Consider the following 27,808-nt stretch of genomic DNA (forward strand, 5'->3'; position numbering starts at 1 on the left):
CTCCAGTGGGGGGATTGCACTGGATGAGCTTTCCAGGTCCCTTCCAACCCCTGACATTCTGTGATTCTGTGAGTCCAGCCCAGGCAGCACCCCTCCCTCCGCCCACACTCCCGCCCAGGGCTGAGGCAGGAAAGGTGTTGTGAGGAAAATCCTCAGAGGGTTGTGAGGTCACCACACATCCCCACAATGTTGTCTTTCTTTAAAAAATAAATAACCAAACTCAGATAGCAAGTATTTAGTTAAGTTTATTGATCATGACTTAACATTAGTAGTGGGTGAGTGGCAAGTCACCTGTTCCCTTGGTCACCTCTGCTGCTGGTTGCCCCATGCAGGACAGGACACCTGGGACAACAGCCAGGAACGGCTGTTCAGCCTCTCACTACTGCTTCCTCTTAAGCAAGGACATGTTCTGTTTCTGCTTCTCCAGAACTGCAGTTTCTCTCAAGTTACATTAACCAGCGCAAATGCTGCCTCAGTTTCCTCCAGGGGAGGATCCTGAAGCCTGAACCCTTCTAGGACTGGTATTTTGAAGCACAGGTAACCACAGAGCAGATGAGGTTAAGTTACAAATTGTTTTTGATACAAAAACATGAAATATCCCCTATTAGCATAAAGAAGGCATCAACATTTTTAATAGTCTCATTATAAAATTGTACCAGCATTTTTACTGAAAACAATATATATCTTGCATATATATATTTAGTTTCGGTTCTGTTCTTGATCAACAGTTGTGTGACAGTTACCAAACCCTAACTGTGGTTCGTCAAATCTCCGTACAAATCACATGCATCACAAATACATAAATAGATCTTAATGACCCAATATCAAAAATACATAATATACAAGATCCTCAGGTATACAAAAAAAACAAACCAAAAAACCCAAATCAGCCTGTTCATGAAAATTCACACTTAATACATCAATTCTCCCTGAACGTAAAGGTGGCTACTCAGAGGTGGCAAAAGCAGTAGATAGGAACAGAAAAGATATTGCAGGATTCTTGTCTGATTTATTGCTAAATGTAGATTACATCAACAGTAATCTGGTTTATTATTAATCCTTGAAAGGTCAAATTGTATCAGGACTTCTGAGGACAGAGTAAAGAAAAAATACCAGTATTTATAAAAATAGCATCAATTTAAGTTAGATAAATTCTTATAAATACAAGCAAGAAATGAGTTATTCTGTAAAAAAAATAATTTAGAGCATATGTTCCTGAAGCACCAGCACAATATCCTAATATTAAAGGCTTCAACTACAAAGTCTTCATAAACATACCTACAAAATTCTTCCTCATGCCAACCATGAACACGTGTCAGAAGGCATGCAGTTGCATTTCGTACTGACACATGAAATTTGCAGTCAGCTACAAAAGGTCTCCAGTTTAAATCTCAAATGGCAAGAAAACAGTTTTGTGCCAGCTTCTACTTCAGCGTTGAGCTCGTTTGCACATGGAAAGCACACGCTGCCGAGATCAGAGCTAACCACAGCCATTTCACTCATTTATTTGAGGTTAAGAGGGAAGACAGTATGGCTTGAAGTTACACTACATATAGTAAATGCTACAACTGTGTAAAGAGGTAACAACAAAACCTGCCCTCTTCTGCATCTGTATTAAGTGTAAACTTTCAGAACTTTAGGAAAAATTACAAACTACAATTCTTCTGTGGTGAAGTAACCAGAGAGGATTTGACAGTTTTAAGAAACATTTTGAAAATCTATTTAAATGTAACAGATTTATAAACTTTAACATTTTTAGTGTTTGTAGAATTATAACTTTGGTGTTCAGATCTAGTAAATCAGTATATTGCCTGTATTCAGCATCATCAAAACAGATGTTCTATAATGAAAAATATTAATTCAATTTTCAGTGGTAGACTGGTAGGATCTGACATTCCACCATGAATCACAGGAATCAGAGCACTGTCCAGTTCATTCAGATAGTTCTGCGGGAGAAGGTGACCTTCAGATCCAGCTAAGTACTCAACCTAGAAGGAAAACATATCCATGATGATATTAGCACTTCTTGTATTAATAAGACAACACAAAATTGTGGTATCTTGGTAAAAAAATCGTTTCAGCTAGCATGAAGTGACAACAAACATGGGCAACTGGAAGGACTGATTAGGCTTGCTATAGAAAAGCGTATACACTCCTGCATTTACAGGGCCTCAGATTCTGTGTCCAAGGCTGCTCCAGTCTGATGTCCAAGGATGACCTAATTATATCCTAGTATCACAATTACTATAAGATTAATTATAAATATGCTACTGAAAGCTAGATTTTTCAGGACTGTGTTTCCAGCTTCTCTCAAAAAAGATAAGGAGGTGTAACAGAATGACTCCAGAGGCAAGGAACTGAACTGCTTGACAGTTTTGTAGTTTTTTAAGGGGCACCCCATGCTGGACAGCCTTGCCTTCCCTCTTGCCCATCCTCAGCTGAGCAAACCTGTCCTTTCCTGCCTTACAGATTTTGGTGCAAATAGCCCTTACTGAACTACATTAGGGAACAAGAACAGCTGAAAATCTCACAATTTGAGAAAAGCATTGGAAAATTAGCTCTTTGTTTTCTCTAAACTGACTCACCTCGGAGGCAGATCAGTGCCAGAGAGGGTTAGAACTAGGGAAGGACTGACAGGTTACAGCAAGCAGCTGTTAGGGAATTTAGGTAGAATAAGGAAACAGGACTATTCCTTTTAAGAAACACTAGTCATTAAGACAGCTTCTTCATGAAACTTCATTCTCAGTCTGGATCCAGGTAGGGCAAAACACTAAAAACATTCAGAAAGAGATCTAAGGTCTTTACATGAAAGAGATTTCTGCTGAAATGGGAGTGTCTGCAATAAAGTTGCAAGATTACCATATCTGGGTCAATAGAAACCCTCAAGCCGATCTTATTCATCCCATTATTTTTCAAGGTTTTAAGGTGTGGGCAAAGAGCAGTACTGCAGGCAACAGCAATCTCTTTAGCAAACTGTTGAGGAACTGGACGGGATAGTTCATGGTCCTTCAGGAAATAGTATACCTGAAATTAGAGATTTCAGGACAGTCAGCAGCATGGTTTTATTACAAAGTAAGGAAAAGGGTAATTCAGCATACACATAATCCAGAAGAGAGCAAGCTATAATGCTTTTTTACTGGCAGAGTAGTATTTAGTATCTTCAATCAAAATACTTAAGTGATCATGTGAACATCTAGATTATATATTTATAGAGTTATCAGTGCTAACAGACTTTGTTATTTTCAGAGTAAAAAAATGAAAACTATGTAAACTTAGAAGAGCTATGAAGAACATTCTGGGTATCAGTATGGCTACACACCAAATAAGTTAGTTTCTTTAGTAGTATCACTTAGTACAATCACTTTACCGCTTTTCTAAAGAGTAGCAAAAAGGCTCAAGAACAACATAATTTACTAACTTTGGTACACTTCAACATTTTCCCCTCTGTTTCAAAGTCTCTGCTTTGTGGTATCTTTTCACCCAGAGTTCCTTCCATCAATATTCCATCGACTGGGCTTAAAATTCTACGGAAGATAATAGTATGGTTAATAATTAAAACAACATTTTATGATTTACATTAAATAATTGTAAAAAAATATGTTTAGCCATCCTTAAAGGCTATTTAAACAGCTTTACAACAAGATGTAATACAGGACATACAGCATCTGTATTTTCATGATGCAAAAATAAATATCCTAAACAGGGAACAAACAACACATATTCAACTAAAACCTAATCTTACGGGCTGAAGAAACCATCAAAGGTAAAGCCAATATTTGCTCTATCCGGTCACAGAGCCACAGACCAAGACAAGCCCACGTCCTGAGAAACAACTTCAGACGAGACAGGTTTTTATCTAGCTCTGTACAATTACAAATTTGAAGCTACATAAACAAGTATTCAAATCACTTCCAATAAAGATGTCTTGCATCTCATTTTGCTTTGTCGAATGCAGCGAGCGGCCAAGGGCAGTTCTGTGCATTTTCAAGTACCTTCCTCCAACAAGGAAGCTTAAAGGAATTAACTGCATCCTCACACAAACTGATTAATGATTTGATAGAGGATTTAGAAAGAAAACCTGGTGGTTCACATACACTCTGTCAGCTTCTCGAACAGAGAAAACAGTATTAATTTTGGTGAACTACAAGCAAAATCGTTCTGTTAGTGACATCTAGAGGACTGCAGGTAGGTTACCATTCTACTCCTTTTCAGGTTTCAGTATCAAGTACTTTCTTTCAATAAAAATAGCATAGTTTAATTTCAAGAAATCAAAGGTGGATATTTGAAAACTGGGAACAAGAATTATCTAAGATGTTTTTCTTTGGTAAAGCATTTACCCTTTGTTAGTTTTTTCTTCATCTTCTACCCAGCAAATATCCACATATTCTTTTACGTCTCGTGTATCCGTTTTGCCACAAGTTATTTTGAAGTCCTTCTTGTCTCTTAATGCCTGACATAGGCTTTCCATCATTTCTTGCGTTATCTGTACCATTAGTCCATCTAGAAGAAAACCAGTTGAAATTCCAACTTAACTACAGAAAGAGTAGTACAGCTTCTTAGTAGAATCTTGGCTTAAATTCTAGTGGGACCAACCCTCTCCTGCAGCTAGTCAAATGGACTCCATCCCCCAACTACAGCATTACATGTTATATGCAAGAGGAAGTAATGAAAACTTTTCTTGTCAACAGAACTAGGACTTAAAGATCAATTCTAGACTAATCTTAGAAGGCTTTTTGCATATGTGTGTCAAAATATGTATTTTATCAACGCAGCAATGAATACAGTTCCAGAAATAGGCAGCCATAAAGGAAAGACTTGCATTAATGCAAGAAGAATTAAAACTTAGTAGGTTTTAAAACAAATAAGTGAACTAGCATTTATTTTTAATACAGCATTTGTTTGCAGTAGGTTTTCTACAAAGTTGAAAATCCCCAAAAGTTTAGCTTACTGATGAACAAACATACTGCACAACACTGCTGCTATTTTATTTCATTTTTTTTTTAAGTTCTCTTAATAAACCACATAGGAGAAAACTCTTACCTTCAACTATACTGGATTTAGCTAAAAATCCTGAAGATGTTTTTAAGGCTCCATTAAACACCACAAAACTTGCACCTGTAACTAGAAAAAGTAGGGACAAAGTGAGCACCACTTTATATCACCCGGATTTGTAATAATTTAGCATTTAACTTGCATTCCTTTTTATAAGGCCAGGTAAAAGAGGTACTATGATACTGACAGTGCTAACAGAAATCCCTTACTGACAGGATTATATGAAACAGCTCTCTAAATAGAGAAGACTCTTTTTCTAATCAGACCTTGTCAAAAAAGATCAGCTTTGTTAAATTATTTGTTAAGTGCATACAGTATCCTTTTAAGATATTGCTGGCAAGCCAACACAGGCAAGCCAAAGAAGAGACAGATGAGGAAACAGTGGTGTGGTGGTGGTGATTTTTTTTTGAAGGGGAGTTAAAAAATAAAATTAAAACTGACATGCCACTCAACTTTTGAATTGAACTTATTTACAGAAGATATTTCTGAAGTTTAGATAATTTTCAGTGGTACTAACAGCAACAGAAAGAAGTAAGTGATTTTCCATGCCACAAACGTCTGAATACATTTGTTTGTTACACACAGTGCTTCAAACAGAAATACACTATATAGCAATGCTCAAGGAAGGACAGAACAACATTTCAGGTTAACACTGGAGAGGGTAAGAATACAGCCCTGTCAATCTGTAACTCCCCACAACCTACAGGCATGTTGAAAAGCATGATCCATCAATAGCCCAGACATAGATACATTACTGCAGCACAGCTGCATTACTTTCAGAACCCAAAAGGTACCTCTGCTCTCTTCTCTCTACAGGTGGTTGTAGCAGTTTGTTAGGTATTGTATAGAGGTACTCACTGTTATCGTATTTCCATACACTCAGTTATTGAGACTATTTGAGTACTATGTAAACATTCTGCCCAATTCACACTAAATTAAGATTTTGAAATATGTAAAGTATCTCATATCTGAAAACACAGACTATATTAAAAAAAATCTGAAAACAAAAAAGAAAAGTGTTAATCTCTATTTAACACTTTGTAAAAGGTGATCATACAAGTGATCGTACAAACCTGCAACATTTTGCATTTAAATTACCTTGCTGGTTGAACACTCAACTTCTTGTCTCAACGGTTTTCTGGGAATACATATTTTCCTCGCAGCCTAAAAGTGAACCTGCACTTCTGCTCTAGAAATGTGATTTTTCTCCAAAAACCAAACTAGACAGCTTACCTTTCCTAGGGTGTCCAGTAGCGCTGATTGCTTGTGTGTCATAAAGGCCATGCTTATTCTGCACACACACGAAGTGAGAATCTGCTTCAGTATTAAAACTTGCTCCAATACTAATTACATGTTCATTGGAAGAGTTTATCACCTTCATTACCTGTCAACGCAAAATTTGTTACTGAACTGACAAATCTCATTATGCAGTACTCATTTTAAATACAAGACCTTAGAAAAATCCAGCTCTCAAAACAAATTCCAATAGTTATTCATTTGGTCTATTTCAAAGAGTTTGAACAACACTGTTTGCCACTACTAGCTGGAAGAACACGAAGCATGATCAAAAATACTACTTCAGTAGAGAGGGATGAATAAATCTGAGCATCTCTGGACAATGCAGAATAGCGGAGTTATAGAGGTTTTGTTTGTCTTAAGGCTAAAATACGTATTAAGTCTCATGCAGTCTACTATTCACCTTTTTTTTGTTAACTCTCAATAAAGAAACTGTAATAAAAACTTAACTGGCAAGAAAGATTTCTTTTTCAAGTTTTAGGCAAAACACCACTAATAGGAACTGTGTAAGAAATAAACTTGGAAAATACATGCTAAAAGACTTTGAAGAAACAGCTTTTTTTCCAGCACTTAGCAATTTTCCTGAAGCTCACTTTTCATTCCTGATTGTCCACCTTCCAACATATCTAGGAAGAAGGAAATGGGTGTTTGGAGAATTTCATACCCTCCCTCCATCACATGCTTATGCCAGTTTGAAGTTCAAGGAGCCTACTGCAGAACAAATAGCAAAGTAATCTAGAGAGCTGCTACCACATGGAGAATCCACTTGCAGAACTGCCTGGAAACTGATTACAGAATAAAAACATTACAGCCTCTGGAAAACAAACCAACCAACCAACACCACCACAAAAACAAAGGGAGGAGAGGGTGGTTCTTAAAGAGCTCATGTTAAAGATGTGACTGGTACTACAAAAAAAATAAAGATTAAAGCAGTTTGGATTAGGAAACTAATCAAGATGGTTTTACTCACCTCATTGTACTTCCTTAAGGGTATTTTAATACAGCTCCTACCCATTTCCACATGAACAAATAGGTTGTCTATGATAGGCAAAGTATACTGGTAATTTCTAAGGTCCTGTAACAGAAAAAGTTATGTTAGCAGACAAGTACAGTTTTCTTACCTTTTATAACAAATACTACCTACACAAAGTACTTTACATACATCTCTAAGACTTCTAAAGACAAATGACATTAAGGAAGGCTAAAGACCTAGTGATAACTTTTTTCCTACTGTGATATATGTGAACAGTACCTTACAAAATATATAAACAAATGTATAGCACTGACAAGGTACCTCTATTACCAGTGGGTTGTTTAGGCTATGGCTACTTTATGCAGATTAGGATCTTAGTGTTTTAGGCAATAAAATACTTCAACACCCTCTCTCTCTGATAGAAATGCAAACCATAGAAGCCACCATCTAGATTAGTTTCCAGCCTCACACCCTGGCCCCTACAGCTCTAACTTCTTGAGTTATAAACTGAATGTTGTTTTTTATACCTTTCTCTAGCTCTGATGGAGTTACCATCCACCATTTCAGCCACTTCTGTAAAATTTTCCTATTCTGTTTTATTCCAGAAGAACAACATTAGGTGTAAAATGCTCTCATTCCCCTTTATTAATTCAGTTGAAGAAAGGTTAGAGAAGGTTTTTATCACCAGCCAAGCCACATAATCAGTATCTTCCTCAATCAGCACAACTCTATAGCAAGAATCACAGAATCATTTAAGTTGGAAAAGACCTTTAAGATCAAGACCAACCAGGAACCTGGCACTGCCAAGTCCACCATTAAACCACGTACCTAAGATCCACATCTACATGTCTCTACATTAAAGTTTAGATTAAAACTCCTGCTGCACCAGGAGAGGTAATCCTGCCAAGGAGCACACATTCCCACTGCCACTACAAACACAGCTACAATGGAGAATCAGAGTAACTCTAATCCAGTTGAAAATAAACTACACAGCAGCCCCCTTCATCAGCAGCACAACATTAAGATGCCTTCAAGTCTTAAGATGCAATTTCACATTGGTACTGGCACTTCACTTGTCAGGTAGTGAGCTGGCTCATGGAATTAAAACACAAGATTGCTCCATCAGGAAAAAAAAACCTACTTTTCATATGGTGCAGCTCCTCTGATTGATTCCTTATGTAATGACATGCCACATAACAGTGGCAAAAAGGAGAGAGGAGCCAAAGACTGCAGTTTCATTTCAGCTGTAACAGTCTCTAGACCCTTAGGACAAGATGTAGTGATCACCTAAATAATACGTGCAGTTATCTCCACAACCAGCACCTTTTATCACAGCATTAAGTATATGGTCTAAGTATTAAAAGAAGGTTACTAACCAGGAATACAGGCTTTCTGAAGTTTAAATAAAATTGAGTAACAGAGGAAAAACTTCCTCAGGGAGGAAGTGACACGACTTCCAGACTTTACTGTGATGACTTTGCCAAACCTAACATTCTTCACATAAACAGTCAGACTGGTTAATTGTGGTAGGGTTATGTTTGTGTGACAAAGTAATTACTGTTACAGTTGGACCATGGCATCTGCCTATCAACTCTTCAGATTGAAAAAATGTCGAATTTAAGACTAGAATTCCTGCACCACAGCAATGCTTGGAAGTGAAAAATGCAACTGAACGATTCCTACCAGTTTCAGTGTAACTGTTAACATTTTTCTCATTCTTTTAAAGCCATTTATTCCTACCAGAACTGAAGCGTAACAATATAACACTAAAGACAGCTTTCCTAATTCATTTACAAATATTCCTTGGTAAGAAAGTTTCGAGTCAAGTATGAAGAACAAAAACGTTAGCCCTTTGCCAAAAACAACTCTGCTTTCAAGAATCAGGGCTTTGAGGTTATTTTACATCATCTGAGGTACAACAGAAAGGGAAGAGAATAGAACATCTACTCACAACAAGCAGATTCATAATTGTGTGTCCTATCTCTCCAAAGAGTGGCTTTCGGTGCCTGAAACTTACTACAGGAGTTGGATACACTAGAGTGGAGAAAGCAAAAAAAAAGTGTCATGTTTACATATCAACAACTGTTAGACTTGCTAACCCAAGTATTTATTTTTATTGTCAGTTATAACTTATGTTTCTTAATCTCAGTATCTGACCAGCCAAAGGACCTAGAGAACCTGTTTGATTCTCTGTCACAGACTGTCCTTTAGCCCACTGCGTGGTTTCCCCGCCCTTGGTTAAATCCTACTGCAATGTCCTAGTGGCAGTAAATTTGTGGCAGAGACTTGCTGCTGCTTTCTGTGCTTTGTCAGCTGTGTTTTGTGCAGTAGGTCTGGATGGAAATACCCTGGGTTCAGTCTCTGGGTCACCAGCAGTTGGAGGGGTTGCAAGGCTCAGTAGTTGCTTGAATAAGAATACCATGCAGGTTACGTCTGCTGCTATGTTAATGCTGTCATACAAAGTGGAGTACCACTTAGCATTGGTAAAAAGAGAGCAAATGAGGATGTTTGTACATGCTTTATAGTCCCATGGCTGCAATTTGAAACATACACAGATGGAAATTACGGAAGGTAATGAGATGCAGGAGGCCACATTTCAAAGCAGCTTGAAAGCAAAACATGTAGCATAGCAAGGTTGAAAGACAGAAAACTGGTAAGGAAAAACAAAAAATGTAGTTCAGTAAGAGAAAGAAGAACAACAAAGCAGCTATGACCCTTGTCAATGCACAAACATAGAAGCTCAGCCAGCAGAAATCTGCCCCTGACTCAAGAAATCCATACACAGGCCAGTAATACATATTTATGGACTTGCAGCTTCTAGAATGGTAGGGCTTATAAAAAAAATGCATTCAGGTCAGGAAAACTGTATGATGCATTTTGGACATTGATTCCACTTAAGCAACTGCTGCATCTGATCTGAACTCCTGTTCTCTAAATCATGAGTAGCAGTGCAACAGGAAACAAACCAGCACCTGTACTGCTAAATTAAATGCCTGTGTTATTCTAGCAACTACAGAAGCAACTCAAGAAGGCATTTAGGACAGTATCTACTTTCGGTTTTGCTCAAGCAAGCTTTATCTGTTCTTCAAAGCAATGGGAACCTGTGTAAACACTCTCCTTTGGTGAGCCTGAAGCAGAGTGAATGTAAATCTCATTGAGAGAGCAGAAGATGCTCACATCAGTCTGCAACAGGTTGTGGAAAACTCCCACATAGAAGTTGTGTCCGTGCTCCACCAGAGGTTGTGCAGTTTCACACGTTCCCCATCCACCTCACTTTGAAAGAATGCTTCCTGCATGTTTATAAGCCTAGAGATTTCTAACATATTAGTAAGTTATACTTCTAAGTAATTAATGCCTTTTATCCAGGAAGCAGTAATATTTTGCCAATATACTCAGTTATTTAATTAAAAAAAACTATTTGTCAAGAGTTGTAAATATGGTTTGAACTTCCCTTCAATCCTTCTCCTATGACAAGAGTCAGATACTTTGATATTTCTGTCAGTTTTGGTTTCTTAGATTTCTCACCAGCTAAGACAAAAAAACAAACACCACACAAAAAACCCCAAAAATAAACACCAAACCAAAAAAAAAAAAAATCAAACCCCAAAACAGTCTAGTGGTACAACATAAATTCTCAAGTGTCTCAAAGCTGGCTTCCCATTTATGAAGCCACAGTCTTACACAAATACAATATCAAATACTGCAAAGATGACTTTAAATATTTTGCTTGTCTAAAAAACTTGTATGTTGCCAAGGGAATCTTACATACAGCTATTTAAAGCATTAAAACTTACCCCCATATTCTGCTCCCAATCTCAACATCAAACGGATTGGAAAAACTTTTGCCCAGGGTATTTCCAGCTTATGGATAAGAATGCCACAAAGAAAAGGCTTATCTGGTAGAGTTTGATGATCAAGTTTCTGAAAAGTTGGTGAAACAAACAGGAATCCTCCATGCTCTTTGTTGCCCAGAAAGTTTTCAGTAAAAGTAATGTTTTCCATGTTTTTTATTAACCTTCCTGTAGAAAAAGTGACAGAGTCTTTGCACAACTGGAGAAATAATACATTAGTGTCAAGAAAACTACTCTGACCAGTGGTCTCCTACAGACTCGTAAGCCATACGGTGCATCTTGCATCTTTCTGAAAGTCTGACAGACAGCTAAACCCACAGACTAAGTGTTCCCTACTTATTAATTGAATTAACTTGAATATGAAACTAGGTTTTTCCAAACAAATAGCAAAACCCTAATGTATACAATGTTCTGGCTCACACCAGTTGATGAACTTCACTTAACCAGACCTCAAGTATTTATATACAAAGTAGTATTATACTTCTACAAATCAAGTTCCAAATGTCCTAACTCATGGACTCAAGGGCTTAAACCCATAATCTCCAACACAATATGACTGAACAACAAAAAAACCATGCAAACAGGATGTTTATAGAAGTATATGAAACAAAGAAACCTAAATTCTTTCCTTCCTGTTTTTTATTTAGAACCCAAGGCTAACACTGCAAGCTTTTTCAACAGAATCATTAGATATCTACAAAAAATACCCATCACCTTCCAGCTTTAAAGATCAGCAGGAACGTATTATAAAGTAAAAAGCTAGACATAAAATTACATACCTTTCATGGCATCCTTATAGATGTCAATAAATAAGTTGAATATTTCACTAGGAAAAATCTCTTCATCTGGCAAACACTGCAACAGAATGATAATTTCCTCCTGTCCCAGTCCATGTAGTCCATTTGTTGAGAAGTACCAGCACTTTTCTGAAGAATCTTTAATTAAAGATACCACAGTAATGTTGGTTTACAGTCAGAAACAGAAAGCTGGATTTAAAGGAAAAATAAAAAGTGCACCACTTACAAGTTATTAGCTTGACGTTCACAAGCAAGTTCGCATTTAGGATAAAAGTTAATGGATTAGGACCTCCCTCCTCAAGAAGCAAGGTGACCTGTTGGCAAGATGGATGTTCTTCCACTAGAGGATCTAAAAAAGTTAACATCTGATTTAGTTCAACAAGTCAGTCTATCTAAAAAAGACTTACAGATCACAGCACAGGAAAGACTGTCCCATCCTCCTGTCTTAACAGGGTGGTAATTATTCTTAAACTTATAATAGCTACAGATCAACCAATGAATAGTTTACCCTAAGATTCAAGGAACATATAAAAAATAAAGCATTACCTTGTAACAAAGGTGCAAACAGGCTACCATTCATTTTCATTTACTTATTACTGACAAATTGTGTACGCTGTCTCCTCATCTGCATACTGGGACTATTAGTTACCATCAGTGAGCACAGTCACTACTATTATGCATTTAAGTGGTGAAGTATTCTTTTCATAACATACTGCTCTTTTTAATAATGCATGTTCAATTATCTTGTTAATAATGTATGCTCAATTATCCAACAATCCAACATGCAGCAAACAAATGAGAGATTAGAATTGTATTGAAAGACAAATTATATATACACAAGCTCATATTAAGAAATCTTGCATCAGGTGATTCAGTATTAAAAAACTTCTCAAGTTTTACCTTTTCCTTTTTCACCCACTGCAAGCAGAAGTGGTGGGAGTTTATCACTATCAGGAACAAGGCTGATTTCTTTAGGAACACAGTTTTCAACACCACATAGTGCTCTGTAACTTGAAGGATTAACAGGCATATCACTTGTAGTCAGATTAGTTGAACTGGAACTAGTCTTCTCAGCTTCTGCAGTAGAATACCCTTCAGTTTCTAGAGTTACAGGTTTACAACTATGTACCACCTCACTCAGGCCTGGAATGGCCTGTTGTGCATCATCAGAAGAAACAGGACATAATTCCTCCTTTCTTGTAACAACATCAATTTCTTCTTTGGGTTTTGAATTTACATCAGTTAATGTGTCATATTCCTCTGGGTTTGCAGTCTATGAAGAAGGAAAAAAAAAATAGCAACAAAAAACCACAATACTACACTTCTGTCTCACAAGGAGCTAAAAATCGTTACCATTCTAGAAGCTAGAAGAAAAAAAATCAATCTATCATAAATACTGATAAGAAAGCCAACAAATCTCCTGGATCTTCCTTTTCTCCCCATCCCTATCTTTAGAAGTTACATTAGTCTCTATTTTAGGTTAAGATGCATTATTTATTTATTTGTCTGGTAACACAAAATTTGTATCAGAGCATTACAGATTAGTTGTTTTAGCATAAAACAGTGAGATGTAATACAATTAACAATAAACCAAGCACCCCTCCAAGAATCTGCTTAGTACTACTGTTTCCTCACTCATAGCTACTGAACATTGCCATCACTATAATTTTTCCATCGTTTGGATCAGCAGTTGAGCACTGCAAGCGTATTTCTACCCTAAGTACTAGTAGCTGAGTCTAGTGTTTTACAGTCTGATTCATTTCAGTTTGGAGTCAAATCTATGCTGCTTCCCCAGCGAAACAGATGTGACTAGCAATGAGCATAGACATGGCAGGATGTGAGCTGTTAATAGAGGGGAAAAAAAAAAAAAAAATCAAGAGGTATACTACCATTTTTTCAGTGTTAGATTTGCATCCTATCTCAATAGGGACAACTCTGCAATGCAACAAGGAAAAAAAAACAACTAAGAACTCCATGCTTTCCCTGTAACAGTTTTCCTGGTATGCCATCAGCTTCCAGCAAATCCTCTGCTTATAGCATATATGTGTCAAAAAAATCCAAACCAAAACAAAAACCAACAACCCCAAAAGAAATATCCCACAAACACAAAAGGAGGACTAAATTGCCTTCTAATTGACCTTCTCCTCACAGATTTGCTTGCTTGTGTTTCATATCACTTTATACTTTCGACCCTCATAGCATCCCGTGGCAGCACGGTCAGGATTATGTGTTACCTGGTAAAGTACATCCTTTGCCTTAGAGATGCAGTACAATGGTTTTGTTTGAGCTTCCGAAGGTGCATACAAGAACCATAACTAATTGTCTCCTGTCCATGCTGCTTTTCATTTTAGATGCTGCTCATCTTTTGCAAGTGAAAATATCCTAGTCTTTCCCCAAAAGGGAAGACGGGATGTGTCTTTTGATTACTGCATGTACCTTTTGAGTCCTTCCTAGTTCAAATGAAGTCACATTTACTGTTACCCATTCTTGCTGAATTAAGGCTCCATATACAAATATTAATAATAATGACCTGGTCTGGTTGTTAGCTGTTCCAATTCAAGAACTCTTGAATGCTATTAGAATCACAGAAGTTATGTTATCACTTGAAACAATGCTTCAGAACTATTTTTTATTTTAAAAAGGCTCCAGCTTAGGAATCTCTTCAAATCTTTTCACAGCAAACTTACTCTATACCTTCATGTGCAAATAGTTCAGCACCATGAGTATGACCTATAACAAAAAGCCAATCCCCCTCTCGGTTCAATATCAGAAGAAACACGTACATTTTTCTGCACCCTATAATGTAATATTCTAATGCAATGGTGTTAAACTCATTTTCACCGAGGGCCACATCAGCCTCGCGATTGTCTTCAAAGAGCCAAATGTAATTCTAGGACTGTATAAACATATAGATGTAACTATTCCTACATTTATATATTACATTTAGCCCTTTGAGAACAACCATGAGGCTGATGTGGCCTCCAGTGAAAGCGAGTTTGACATCCCTGCTTTAAGGCATTGAGCAACTTCTGCTTAGTCTAATCCAACAAGCAAACGATAGCAAGTCACTTGAAAACAAACAAACAAAAAAATCCACAAACTTATGCTATAAGCATGTTGTTAATGATCATGGCTGAGGTTACTTTCACAGAAGCAGTTAATCAAAGGCTGTGTAGAAAAAAAACCCTCATTCTGGAAAACTTTCCACCATACCATTTTTAAGGTTCACATACACCCCAAAACAAACGCAGTTTCCTTTCAAGCATAGTCTACAGAATACTTCAATCCAAGGACTTCACAGCCACCCTCAAAAAGATAACAAAATATTGGCTCTGATTTCAAAAGCTGTGAAGCAAAAGTTGTATTGCTATATATAAGGGCTCCCACCAATAGCAAAAGTATTTCAAGAGGTAACTCATGCACCTACACACACTTCTTAATTCATACCATATGCATCTCTGGCAAGTCAGGGTTTACTGGGCTTAAGTCCTGTGACGATCTCTTTGCTCCAGAAGAAAGTTTTGTTGTATCAGCCACTTCCCCATTCGGCAAAATACCATCTGCAAACCAAACTCTCCTCTGTTCTTTGGGGCACAGTCCTAGGACAGGTTAAGAAAACACTGACTTCATATTATTGTACTGTTCTCATAGCTGAAAGGGACAAAAATTAAGTCATTTTTCCACACAAATATGTAGAGAATCTGTTTACTGGAACCAAGCCCAGACAGACAGTTTGACATCAGCCAGTCTCCAGTCAGGCAAATATATGCAAAAAAAATCTCATGCTCGCAGATGAAACTGCCATGTTATAGTTAAACCTATCAGCACTGATATAAGGAATATGACTTCCTCAATCATGCTTCTGTACTAAGGTCAAATCAAGCACATATCACAACTAAAAGATAAGCTAACATTTTTAGAGTGCACATTATCACTTAGTTTAAAAGTTTGTTTTCATTGAAGGAGGTCAAATGTTTAAAAAAGTGGAACAAGGATAGCACTTAGCCACTTATAATTAGTATTTACACAGAAAATGAACCCTGATGCTCCCCCGCAACTCTAAACTTTTCCCTTTTGGCTTTTAGTGTAAGACTGGTAGCCGCAACACAAGTTAGAGATCTCCTGAGCTACATAAAAATGATCAAAGTAATATCTGCACAAAACACTACGATATAAACAGCAAGGATAGTTACAAAAACATAACATCCACATTTCATTAATGGAGCCTTAAAACAGACTTGGTCAGGGTTATACATGGCATCAAAACTGGGAGCTAAAAGTAACTTTCCAGACTCCCAGTTCACAGAGTTTCTATTTCCCACAAAAATATCAGTATACCAAGTAGGTATCCATGATGCAATAACTAACTCTTTCCAAAGAGATTATGAAAGTGTTAGATAAATCATACTACATTTAGCATACCTTCAATACCAGGCTGTTTAAGTACTGAGATAGGTAACAGTGCAGAAGGTGAAGGAGAGCTAGCACTACCAGACACCTGGGCTTCCTCTGAAGGTGGAACAGCTGAAGACTGCTCAGAGGAGGTACTGGAACTGGGGACACGACCAGTTGGACTCATCATTCTTTCAAATGCCTGTGCTAAAAAAACATGGTTAGTTTAAGATTTCACAATTGATCAAATTTCACTTGAAGTACAGTAATATGGGTGGGGTTTTTTGCAAGACCAGGGCACAACTGTTATTTATGAAAAATGAACAATGAAGCTATTGTACAGAAGAAAATTTCGATTTCTTGATCTTTCTACCAGCACATTTGTCTAATTCCTCCCTAGCAGAGAAAGAGACCTCCTCCTGTATCTTGCTACTGTTGCAATGACTGCATTGAAACATGTGATTCCTGCACTTGGGTGAAAATACATGTATCACATTTATCAAGTCGAACTCCATTCAGGTGGCATATTAAAAATCTGTTATGTTTTCAACTTGTTAATTAAATATGAATTATCATGACCTCAACTTTTTCTCCCAATGTTTCTGTAAGCATCCATGCTTAGTTTTCAATTAAGAAAAGGTCATCTTATGATTCAACTACTGTAGCACTGTTAAGTGACTTGTAAAACTATCACAACAGAAAACTACATAATGTGAGCAAATAACATGTGAGAGCAAGCAGGGGTATGGCCTTCAAACCCACAGAAGGCCACTGTGGACACACAGAAGGCCACTGTGGACAGAGGATCACTTTTGTTAGACTCCTTTCACAGATGACCTGATAGCATAACTTTATATTTATTTATTCCTATGGAGTACAAACCTTTTTTTTTAATAAAAAATAACCAGCTTGCTACTCAAAGTTTAAAATAAGAGCTGAAATCCATCTAAGAGGTACAATTCTTCTCTTCCTCCCTCCATGCATAAATAGGAAAACATACACCAGTTAAAGTAGTGAAGCTCCCCAAAACCAACAAAGGTTAAAGAGATACTAGCTGTACCTATTCTTCTTTAATGATTACTTCAATTACTCAAAAATCACATTTTTACCTTTATTAATATCATCATAACAGCCAGTACAGACTCTTGCTTCCTTCTCCATATACTGTAGTTTGCACTTCCGTTTGCAACAGCCACCACAAAAAACCTGAACCAGAAGAAGACTGAATTAAATATTAAAGAGAAAATCCCAGTATTTCCTGGATTAAGTTCCTGTTATTATTTACTAATTTTACTAAACCAGATCGCATTATATAATGTATGCATACACTCTTTTGGAAGGGGGGAAGGAGAAAAGGACCTTCAGCATATGTACCTTACAATACATTTCTATTTGGGGAGAAGGCAAAGTACTAGACTAAAAAGGTTTTCATTAAAAAGGTTTTTACTGCATCTAGCTCTGAGGTTCCCAGCACAGCAAAGACATAGACCTGTTAAAGCAGGTCCAGCGAAGGGCTCTTGCCAGTACTCTCTCAGACTCTACAATGAAACTGAACAGCACCTAAAATTTCTTGCTGTGAGTGGATCTCATCACATAAGGCCAGAGGCTGACAAAACGGCTAAAACTGGATTTTTTTTGTTGTTGTTAAAAACATTATAACTGGAAGCAGTTGGTAGACAATCGCATAGCAATTAGAAAAGTTTTCCAAGAAATACACTCGTTTGATTCTAAACCCTTTACAGGCTAATATCCAAGCCTCTATCTTAATTCCTCATGACAAAAAACAAACAAAACACAAACAAAACACAATAAAGAGGAGCAGCAATGAGGAGGCCACAAATCATATTAATATTCTTATGCAGAGTGATGAAAAGAATTCCATGTTGCATCACCTATTCCCAAATTCACTCCCACAACAGTTGTATACTAAACAACAGTGACAGGAACAAGGACTGAGCCCCAGAATTGGGTCAGATTTGCTCTACTGGTTTAGTATTACCTCTGAAGATAACCACTGCAGTCTCGCATTAGGATTCAAGTAATTGTCGGTACGACACTAGGTCTTTTAACCAAGAGCTCACTGCTTCCCAAGCTATTTACTAATGTGGCTTCAGAAACTATGTTGGCTTAGCAGGCTCCCTAACTCCGTCAGAAAGAATAAATATAGTTGCCATCATGTTACTAGCTCTCTTCAGCAAAGCATTTTAAAAGCTTGAAGACTGCTTTGAAAGAACAGAATATGCTTTTCTACTCCAACAGGATATATCTCCTGTCTACTTTTAAGGAGGGATGTGGGAAAAAAAAAGTGCGTATCTTCAGTCCAGACTACACCTGCACGATCTCACTCAAGGAGTTATGTCTCTAGTAAAGCTGCTTTCTGCAAGAGTTCTGATAAATGTCTGCTGCTTTTCTCACTTTTCCCTTTCAAAGATGATTTGCAGGTTTTCAAAGTCACAGCATTTTTAGCTATATGCAAACCCTAGAGTCAGTATTAGCCTTTACAAAAGGTATCTTTTGAAACCTTCGTTTGAAAAAGCCTACTACCACTGACCAGAGTCAAGTAAGTGGAAAAAAAAAGTGGAAAAAACCACCAAAAGTCTTCTGCTATTCCTAGTTATCTCCAAGAAAACAACATTGTTTATTTTTTCCTCTTAACCTAACAGTAGTGACAGAGGAAAAGAAAAAATTACAAGTGACCTCCTTGAAGCAGAAACAGTCACTGTAAAACCAGTAATACCTGAGTGGTGCAATACAAGCTCAAAAAAGAAATCATTCCAAGTGCTCCTACATTAGTGTCACATGCAATTCACCTCACCTGAAAATGCACATGCTCAGTAAAGATCTCAAGAATGTGACTGGCGAAGATTAATTGCTAATCCACCTTAGGGCTTTGAATGCTAAGCAGTACAATCCTTTGCAACTGGTATTCTTTTCTTACACTTGGTGCAACTGGGACCCACAACAGAGAAGGGAGCTTCATCCTAACATGCAGCAGACAAGAGGTGAATACAAACTATAGGGACAGGTAATGTAACAGGCGAAAGGAGATGAAGACAAGGCTGCTGATCAAAGAAACTGGTTATGGTTGAGCTAGGAAGACGAAGGGTACCACAGGAGACAAACACCTAAACAAAGAAACTGCAAAGTTGCTCGGCACCACAAATGCCGCAGACAGGAGAGAGAACAGGGACCGCTAACTTCACACTTCCCTCCAGCAGAGAAGCCAGAATTGACAAATGTTGTCATTTTCATTGATAAAATAAGCTGTAGGACCACATGAAAACTATACAATTGTCTTCCATAATACTCCACAGAGGACATCTGTGAATTCCTATCAGTTTCTCCTATGTCCAAGTGGTTGAAAACACAACCCACAACATGTTCGCAAGGAATGGATCTTACTCTTTTAAAGACAAAAAGGTTACTATAAAATGACAGTCTTAAAGGCAGAAAGTTAAGCTGCTGCACAATCAAAAAAGCTATGACAGTCATAATTGCACAGCACTCAGGTATACCTAAAGTTTAGATAATCTATACTGCCCTCATCCTCCCAATGAACACGTGTTGTGATGCTCACTCTAATTACACTGTTTTACTGGCAAATCCCCTCTGTTAACACACAAGATCAGCAACACTAACAGTCAATGGTTGTAAACAGGCCTGTGTAGTGAAGGCTGCTTCTATCCCCATCCCTAGACAAGGCACAACAAACTTCACAGCGAGCATAAACAGGAACTTGAACTCAGTCTTATGACCAAAACAAAACCCACTCTGAAGAACTGTGTTGTAAATTCTTACAAAACTTCCAACAGGATATTCTGACTAGTGATTAAGTTCACTGACTTCTACACTGTCATAATGAGTTCTTAATTTTCTTGGCACCCACAATTAGACCTACAGTTTAGTTCACACTTAGAGTTGTTGAAGTAAACATGTACTATTTTTTGAACACATAGTGCTAGAAGAGGTATCCTGCAAAAAAGTTACAAAGCCTCTCCAGATGTTTCTCAACACTGGGGATGCAAAAAGTTCTTAAGTACTGACATTAGCCTTTGTCAGATCTCCTCATCCATAAAGCTTAGAGAAGAACGCTGAAAAAAACAAGTTCATTAGTACTGTTACTATTTCTATTCATGCACCAGTACAAGTGTAAGCCATGGCAGCTCACAAGGGAATGCTGGATTAAGAATGAGCTTTGACACTAAAGATGACCACGGGGCTGTAGAAAGTCATGTAGGTAACCTGCTCAGTTGGCGAGTACCATTCACCCCACAAAAGCAGCAAAGTTTTCCTCTGAGATGACTCCCCTGGAAAATGATATATCTAAACACACAAGAACAGATTTAGGTTATCAATCCTTTGCACTGGTACTGCTATTACAGCTCTTGAAAGAACTCAATCCTTTCAGGTTCACAGATTGTGTTTTACAGCTCACATAACCACTTACCTGAATTACAATAATGATCATCATCTCATTTTTGTTAAGCTTAAATACTTAAGCTTAACTTAAAAAACAAGTAAAAAGCTGATTCACTACGACTACCATAAAGTAGTCCACTATTTCATCTTCTTTGTTCCATGCAAAACACATTAGTCCAGCCAGTAATGGAAGACAAAATAAGAACATTCCCTGTATTATTTTAACCAAAAAATCTTCTTTCTTAATTAATCAGCCTTTTCCAACAGTCTTTAAGCTTCTACGAAAGAAAAATAAAACTACTTTTTAAATAAAATACTTAGAGCCTAGAAATATTCTGTCAATATTCCTTCTCTTCTGTATTTTGATTATCCCTAAACTATAATTCATTTGCTTTCAGTAACACAGGACCCTTCTCCAATAACTCACCTTTCCGCATGCACGACAGTGGTGTCGTCTTTTTGTAAACGTGAACTTGACTTGGCAGTTCATGCAGTTGGGTGCCTCTGAGTCAGGAACCCACAACGGTTGTTTCCGTGAAAGTGCTGCAGATACTTTAAGTGATTCCAAATTTTCAGATGTTTGATTTCCTCCAGTTTCCGAGCTGCTATCCCCAGAGTGTGCAGGGTCAGAATCTTTATCAAGATTTACGCTAGTGCCTGAGAAGGGAGCTTCTGGAGTAGCAGAACTGGCTTCCTCATTTTCTCTCTCAAGTACATCTGTTTTATCCAGTTGTCTCTGACCAACAGCTCCTTGGGAAAGGCCAAGCAACTGCTTTGGCCTTGCACCTTCAGTACAAACATTAGAAGCTAGTGTTTCACTGCCACTCTCAGTCGTGTCCTGAATACAAGATACATTCTCTTTTGTTGCAGATTCCAACTCACTGGCAGTAAGAGCTACTTTAAGACTACTATTAATGCTTGTTATCCCCAACAGTTTTTCTTGCATGTGTTCTTCACTGACATCTGTTGAAGCCAGGTTGTTCACATTTGTTAAATTCCCTTCATTTGCATGAGTTTCCATTAAGTTACTATCATTGTCTGATGACTTCAACACATTGGACTGGTGACTTTGTCCATATAAGAAAGCATCCAGCTCAGCATCACTTATTAGAGTGTCACTATTAATAACATTGTCCTCAACAGTAAAGTCAGCCATAACTGGGCTCATACTTTCATCGTAATAAGAGTCTATACCAACACCATATGGCTCAGCTTCATATTCTAGAAAAGCAGAAGAAAATGCCTTGATTTGCTGAGAATCACTATCATCAATTACATTCTCAGCACCATACTCCTCTCCATCTGTCCTTTTTTCTGCTACATTTTTGTTGATTTCTATATATCCTTCCTCTTCATGCAAGTCAGTGCTTTCACAGAATTCCCTACCAGAGAGATCAGTTTTAGACTTTCCAGCATCAACAGTCAAAATATCACTAATAACCTCCGCCATTTCATTTTGAGGTAGAGGATTAACATTTTCTTCTCTTACAACTAACGAACCACACAGAGATGTCGGAAGTGGAAGACATGACAGCGGCATCCGGACATCCTCAGCTGAACTACATGAAGTTGAAACACTGTCTAATATTTCATTGCTATTAAATTCTTCACTGTCTACCTTCTCTTCAGTGATTTTCTTTTCCAATTCTACTTCAGCTCCTGTTTGACATGAAGAGCCTGGTAAAACACCATTTCCAGGTGATGTTGCATGGCTTTTGTGCAACTGAGGCTGCTTTGGCAGATCTGAAGGCATGGATTCAATGTTACTCTCATCTTCTGAGTTTACCCTTTCTATGATATTTTTTCCATACGTCTCTTCAGTTACTGCAGAGCTTGCTCCTTCATCTTGTGCTTCACAAGGCAATTTTTTGTATGCTTTCTGATCTTTTGGACTGTATGCATTTGAATTTTGCAATGTTACAGGGACAAATGGAGCATTAAGGCAAGCAGTTTGTTCAATCTGATCAAATTCTTCACTGCACTTTATAGATTCTGTCCTATGCTGATCACCACACAGATCCAAGATCTTTCCTGTAGCATAACCGTCTGATTTTAAAGCTAAATTATTAACCTCCTCTGTTTTAAGATGTCCTGAATCTTGTAGCACTGAGTGCCCATCACTCTGCTCAGTACTTGAAACACCACTGCAACCAGCTGATGAAACACACAGCTGGAAGTCATCTGGCTGCAACTTTTGAGTGTTTTCATGAGCAGCCACTGAATGGATTAAGTTACCTGTGTCATTAACAAGATCACACACAGGTATACTACACCTTCCCAGGTTCAAAGCCTGAATTTCATTTAAGGAACCACTGTCTACAGTGGACAACAGATCTGGTCCAGAAATGCTCTTTTCATTTTGTGGTGAATAACTCAGAAGTGCTTCACTTGTTCCAGTGTGGCCAGCTAGAGAGATTTCTTCTGATGAAGTATAACTGTCAGCATCCTCTTGCAGTTTTGCTGTTGGGTATACATGTTGTAAGCAATCCAGAACTGAAGAAAGTGCATGGTGTTCTGAGTCATATGGATTTTGAGGTGTCCTACAGCATTCATATTCATCTGTTTTAAGCAAAAAGAGATCAAAAGCTAAGTTTACAAAACTCCTCTCTTTCCACAGTGCACTTCCTCTACATCACATTTATTCATAAATTTAAGGTTTTATTTAGTATACAGTACTTTCAGATTCCACAGTGTCATTTGACCAGTAATATTATGCTGGAGAAGAAGGCATGCAGGAACCAACCTGTATTCTGTTCAAATTCATCGAGTAGTTTGTCCAAGTCACAGACCGCAGCTTTAAAGTAACTGTCCATTCTAGTTACAGTTCTAGTGAAGCTTTAGCCTCCTTAAACCTAAAAAAAACCAAAAAATACAGCATTTCATTCACAGAATTTTGCTGTTTACAAAGTTGAAGTTTCATTATTAGAAGACAACTCCTATGAAGTGTTTTCTTCTTTCTCCACGTAAACAAAACATAACTACAAACTACAAACAGGGCTACAGACTGACAGCTTCTCCATACTCTGAATACAGTCTAGAGCAGGGGCATCAAACTCATTTTCACCAGGGGCCACATCAGTCTCATGGTTACCAGATGTAATTTTAGGACTGTATAAACGTAAGAGGTAATTAGGTCTGTTATTTCCTTAAGACATTTTACCATCTGCTGTATGAGTAAGTTACAAGGTTTGACTCCAAGAGAAATGCTGGGGTGCTCACTTACTACTTCTTCAGCCAGAAATACACCAAAGATGACATATTACTGGATAGACACCGGTCAAATTCTGAACATTTTACACTGTCACAGGTCACCAATTCTCATGACACCATTAGTCCTTATGTACCTCTCAGTTCCTTAAGCAGCAGCTAATCTCACTGAAAGAACAGAACACACCAATCACAAGGGTATTCAAGTACATGGGATGGCAAAGATCCATTTTTTTTTTTCCAGTTAACACTCAACTCTTCAACCTGTCGTTTTTCTTTTAACTTCAAGACAGAATAATACTTTTTGCTGCTGTATTACAAAAAACTCACACTACAAGTACTTGCCACTTTCCTAGGTAAACATTTGGTATGTTTCTAAACAAGCTCACCATAAGTCTTTCAAAGCTTTTACTTGTGCCCTAATTTCAAGGCCAGCATTCTTTATTATCTTACCCAGGTTTTTTAGTGGAAAACTAATAACACTCAACTGCTATGCCAGGCAGTGGTCACCATGGCGAACCCAGGAAGCCAGAACCCACAACAGCTGGCATGAAACAGCACTGAAGTGAGCTATTCTATGGCAATCTTGGTAAGGATTCTGAACAGTTAATATTTAGGCCACATGGACACCTGGTCAAATGACCTTCTTGACCTTCTAAGGCCTCCAAGAGGCAACCTGAAATGTAACAAAAGAAAATAGCAAAAGCTTGCTTATGTTATTTGCCCAGTTAGACAAGGCTTGATCTCTGGCCAACTCCTAGTACTGCACTTCAAATTGCATAAAAATAATATCTTAAGAAATAGAGGCAACAATTTTACTGCATAAATTGTTACCTAGGGGAAGCAAATACTCTGATCTGGATAACTGCAACGACTGCAAGTGTGCTGGTGAATTTCAAAACACTTAATGGGCCACTTCTTTTATACTCTTTATATAAAAATTGCTTCTAATACAACAGGCACACATTCCAGAGTTCAAAACCAACATTAAACTAGTGACTTCTCAACACACTCTTATTTAAAGGCAAAGCTAAAACACGCGTGTTGGGATAGTGAATGGTCAAGACACAGGATGGATTGTCCTTTTTTTTTTTTTTTTTTTCAAATACAGTCTCTCCAAATCGAGGTAGTTAGTAGTTTTCTGTTATGATAACCTGTAAATTAAAATGGATATGTTAATTATTATCAGCTAATCAGCTTAATGTCTGACAAACTGCCTTTTGATGTTTGAGAGAATGCCTGAAAAACACTCTCTGTAGTGTTAATATAGACAGGCATTACCAGATCTCCAGCTTGTCACAGTTAATTGCCACTGCAGAATCCTGGCCTGCTTTTATAAGGAGCAAGCTAGAACAATGCAAGATCGGGTTTAATGATAAACACACACACAGGTCTTCACTCCACAAAGCTGACCGTAGTAGCCATCTTGATTTTAGGTTACCAGAGAAGTCTTTTTGCTCCCTGGAAAGTGACATTATTTCAACTCCATCATTGTGTTTAATCATCATATTTAGTCTGAACAGAAACCTATATTGAAGCCTTTATCCTCACAACAGGGTTTAAGTAATTTTTTCCAGCTTACTACCCAGCAACTACCATAACTAGGACAAAGCCTCTGATAGAAACACAACCATTAAGAACAATCTAATTTCACAGTGCCATAGAAATGAAGGGCTGCATCTAGCACAGTACGCTGCTTCTCCCGCCTTAAGAGCCTATGTATTTAACTACCAGCCTTTTCCTTCTCGCCCCACTCCAATATCTCCATGCCACATACCTACCCATGGGTTCGATGCCCTACAGACAAAAAAATGTAAGGATACAACTGCACACAGAGTTCATCAGCAATCAACTTAACAGGGAAGTTCATTACAACTGAGCAAATGCTTTGTTAAAAACAAATGACATAAAACAAATACTAAACCGATTCTTGCTGAGCAAGACAACATATTATCCAACTCAAAACCAGCAGAAGCTGCTGCCACAGCACATTTACTAGCTGAATCAGGGGTTGAAGATAGAAGTTACAGAAGTTTTCAGACACATAAGAAAAAACCTACATGGCATACTGCAAAAAAACTAAACCATCTTGGTTAAAGAGCAAAACTCTGTTAGTTCACCACAATTTCTCGAGAAGAATAAAACTCTATCAACATCATTATGATATTACCACTAACATGAATTGGACAACTCTATCCCGACATCATCCTCAGCTCCTGAATATTTTATTTCGTTCATACACAGTAATTTGTTGTTGATTTTTTTTGAACAGAAAATGGTACCATTCACATAACACAAAAAAATTGTCGGTCAACAACTACTGACTTTCAGCAGTGCTCCAACACATCAGCGGTACCATCAGCAGCCAGGCCCACAGCTGAAGAATCCACATGCCCAACTGAACAAACATCTCTCACATACTGCCCACAGTGCCATCGTCATTAGTTGTATCAGCAATTATTACTCATCATTTGAAAATGAGTCAAGAGAATATGATTATTACATCAGGTCTGAAAGATCTTTCCTCAATGGAAATCATTGTTCCCTCAATATTATCATCTTCTGATTTACATTACTAATAGCCAGATATCCACACCAGACAACCTCAGCAATGTAGCACTAGACACCAACAGCATCAAGTACTGCCAGTCAAGTGGATCCTTTTCTGTGTTCTATACCTTTCTGCAGATTGTACTAATAACTAGTCATTTGCCATTATAGCTTGTATTTAAATACAAATAATGTTTCCTAGTTTGTCCAGAAGCACGTCTTAAAACATTTAGTGCCTGTATGGTGTAAACATGTCCATTATACACTGTATCCTATATAAAAATAAATGGAACAAAAGTAAGCAAAACCACCACTAATATCTCTAAACCTCCAAGGGCAACTAACCCACCTAAGCAACTTAATAAGCACTAGACGGCATGAATTGCTGCAAGAGAACTACACAGCTGCTACAGTGTGCAAGCAGCAACTGTATGCTAAAAAACCACAAAGGTTTGTTTTTGTTTCATTACCATCTTCCATTTCAAAGAGTACATTTGCTGATAGAATCATTTGGGTTGGAAGGGACCCCCAGGACCATCCAGTCCAACCATAACCCAACTCCAGCACTAAACCATGTCCCTAAGAGCCTCGTCGAAACGCCTTTTAAACCCCTCCAGGGATGGTGACTCCACCACTGCCCTGGGCAGCCTGTTCCAACGCCTGACAACCCTCACCATGACGAATTTTTTCCTAATATCCTGATTTTCCTAATATCTGATGCTACTGTGACGGTAAAATCCTTACAGCAGTTAGTTCCTCTGACTAACAACGGCCTTTATCGGTTCTGAAGTACACAAGCCCTTCTCCAGGCCTGGAACACACTTCAGTGCTCAATGCCCCCTTACGACACTTTCCTCAACCCCGATACTTATCTGCATCGGATCGGGTAAGACAAAGGTGTTTTGCACCGACCTCGCCGCGGGGGCAGGAGGCGCTGCGGCCGGTCACAGCCGTCTGCGAGGAAACCCGTTTCGCGCTCCCGGCCCACAGCGGCTCCCGCCTCTCCACCCGGGAGCCTCGGGAGGCGCCGGCACACGGCAGCGCCTCGCAAAGACCCGTCACCGCCGCCGAGTGCGTGTCCCGCCAGCCCCGTACCCACATCCTCACCCGCGGGGCTGCCGGGACCCGGAGAAGGCTGCGCTCCTGCTGCGCGGCGGGCAGCGGCGCCCCCGCCGGCGCTTCACTTCAGCGGCCAGCGCTCCACTTCCCCTCAGCGGCCGCGCCTTGTTTGTGCGCCCGGCCGCCGCTCGGCGCCTGCGCGGCCCCGCCCA

The 27,808-nt window shown here is 38.4% G+C and overlaps 1 protein-coding gene across 2 annotated transcripts; it reads right to left on the reverse strand.

The window, feature by feature from the left end:
- Window positions 1–227: 227 nt before the first annotated feature.
- ZFYVE16 (zinc finger FYVE-type containing 16) lies at window positions 228–27,789 on the reverse strand. Of its 2 annotated transcripts, none has more exons than XM_065860939.2 (18): window positions 27,645–27,789; window positions 23,524–23,632; window positions 21,208–23,339; window positions 17,471–17,567; window positions 16,392–16,568; window positions 15,417–15,568; window positions 12,870–13,242; window positions 12,196–12,318; window positions 11,952–12,107; window positions 11,116–11,340; window positions 9,273–9,355; window positions 7,319–7,423; window positions 6,286–6,436; window positions 5,041–5,121; window positions 4,338–4,500; window positions 3,419–3,524; window positions 2,860–3,024; window positions 228–1,988 (listed from the first exon to the last, which is right to left on the reverse strand). In XM_065860939.2, the coding sequence occupies exons 2-18, from the start codon at window positions 23,591–23,593 to the stop codon at window positions 1,827–1,829; spliced, it is 4,521 nt and encodes a 1,506-aa protein (XP_065717011.1). In that variant the 5' UTR covers window positions 23,594–23,632; window positions 27,645–27,789; the 3' UTR covers window positions 228–1,826. The 2 variants fall into 2 exon arrangements, with proteins under 2 accessions (XP_065717011.1, XP_071657973.1); XM_071801872.1 differs by lacking the exon at window positions 27,645–27,789 and adding an exon at window positions 27,450–27,598.
- Between the last annotated feature and the right edge of the window lie 19 nt (window positions 27,790–27,808).

Source organism: Patagioenas fasciata, chromosome Z (genome assembly GCF_037038585.1).
Source record: "Patagioenas fasciata isolate bPatFas1 chromosome Z, bPatFas1.hap1, whole genome shotgun sequence".
NCBI classification, from domain to species: Eukaryota; Metazoa; Chordata; class Aves; order Columbiformes; family Columbidae; genus Patagioenas; species Patagioenas fasciata.

Excerpts from the sequence above, each read along its gene's own strand:
- ZFYVE16 (XM_065860939.2), bottom strand. The coding sequence starts at position 23,593 with ATGGACAGTTACTTTAAAGCTGCGGTCTGTGACTTGGACAAACTACTC. Across the intron at positions 15,569-16,391 it reads TAAACAGCCTGGTATTGAAG|GACTGTGCCCCAAAGAACAG; the intron begins GTATGCTAAATG and ends AACCTGTCCTAG. Across the intron at positions 3,025-3,418 it reads AAATGTTGAAGTGTACCAAA|GTATACTATTTCCTGAAGGA; the intron begins GTTAGTAAATTA and ends CTCTAATTTCAG.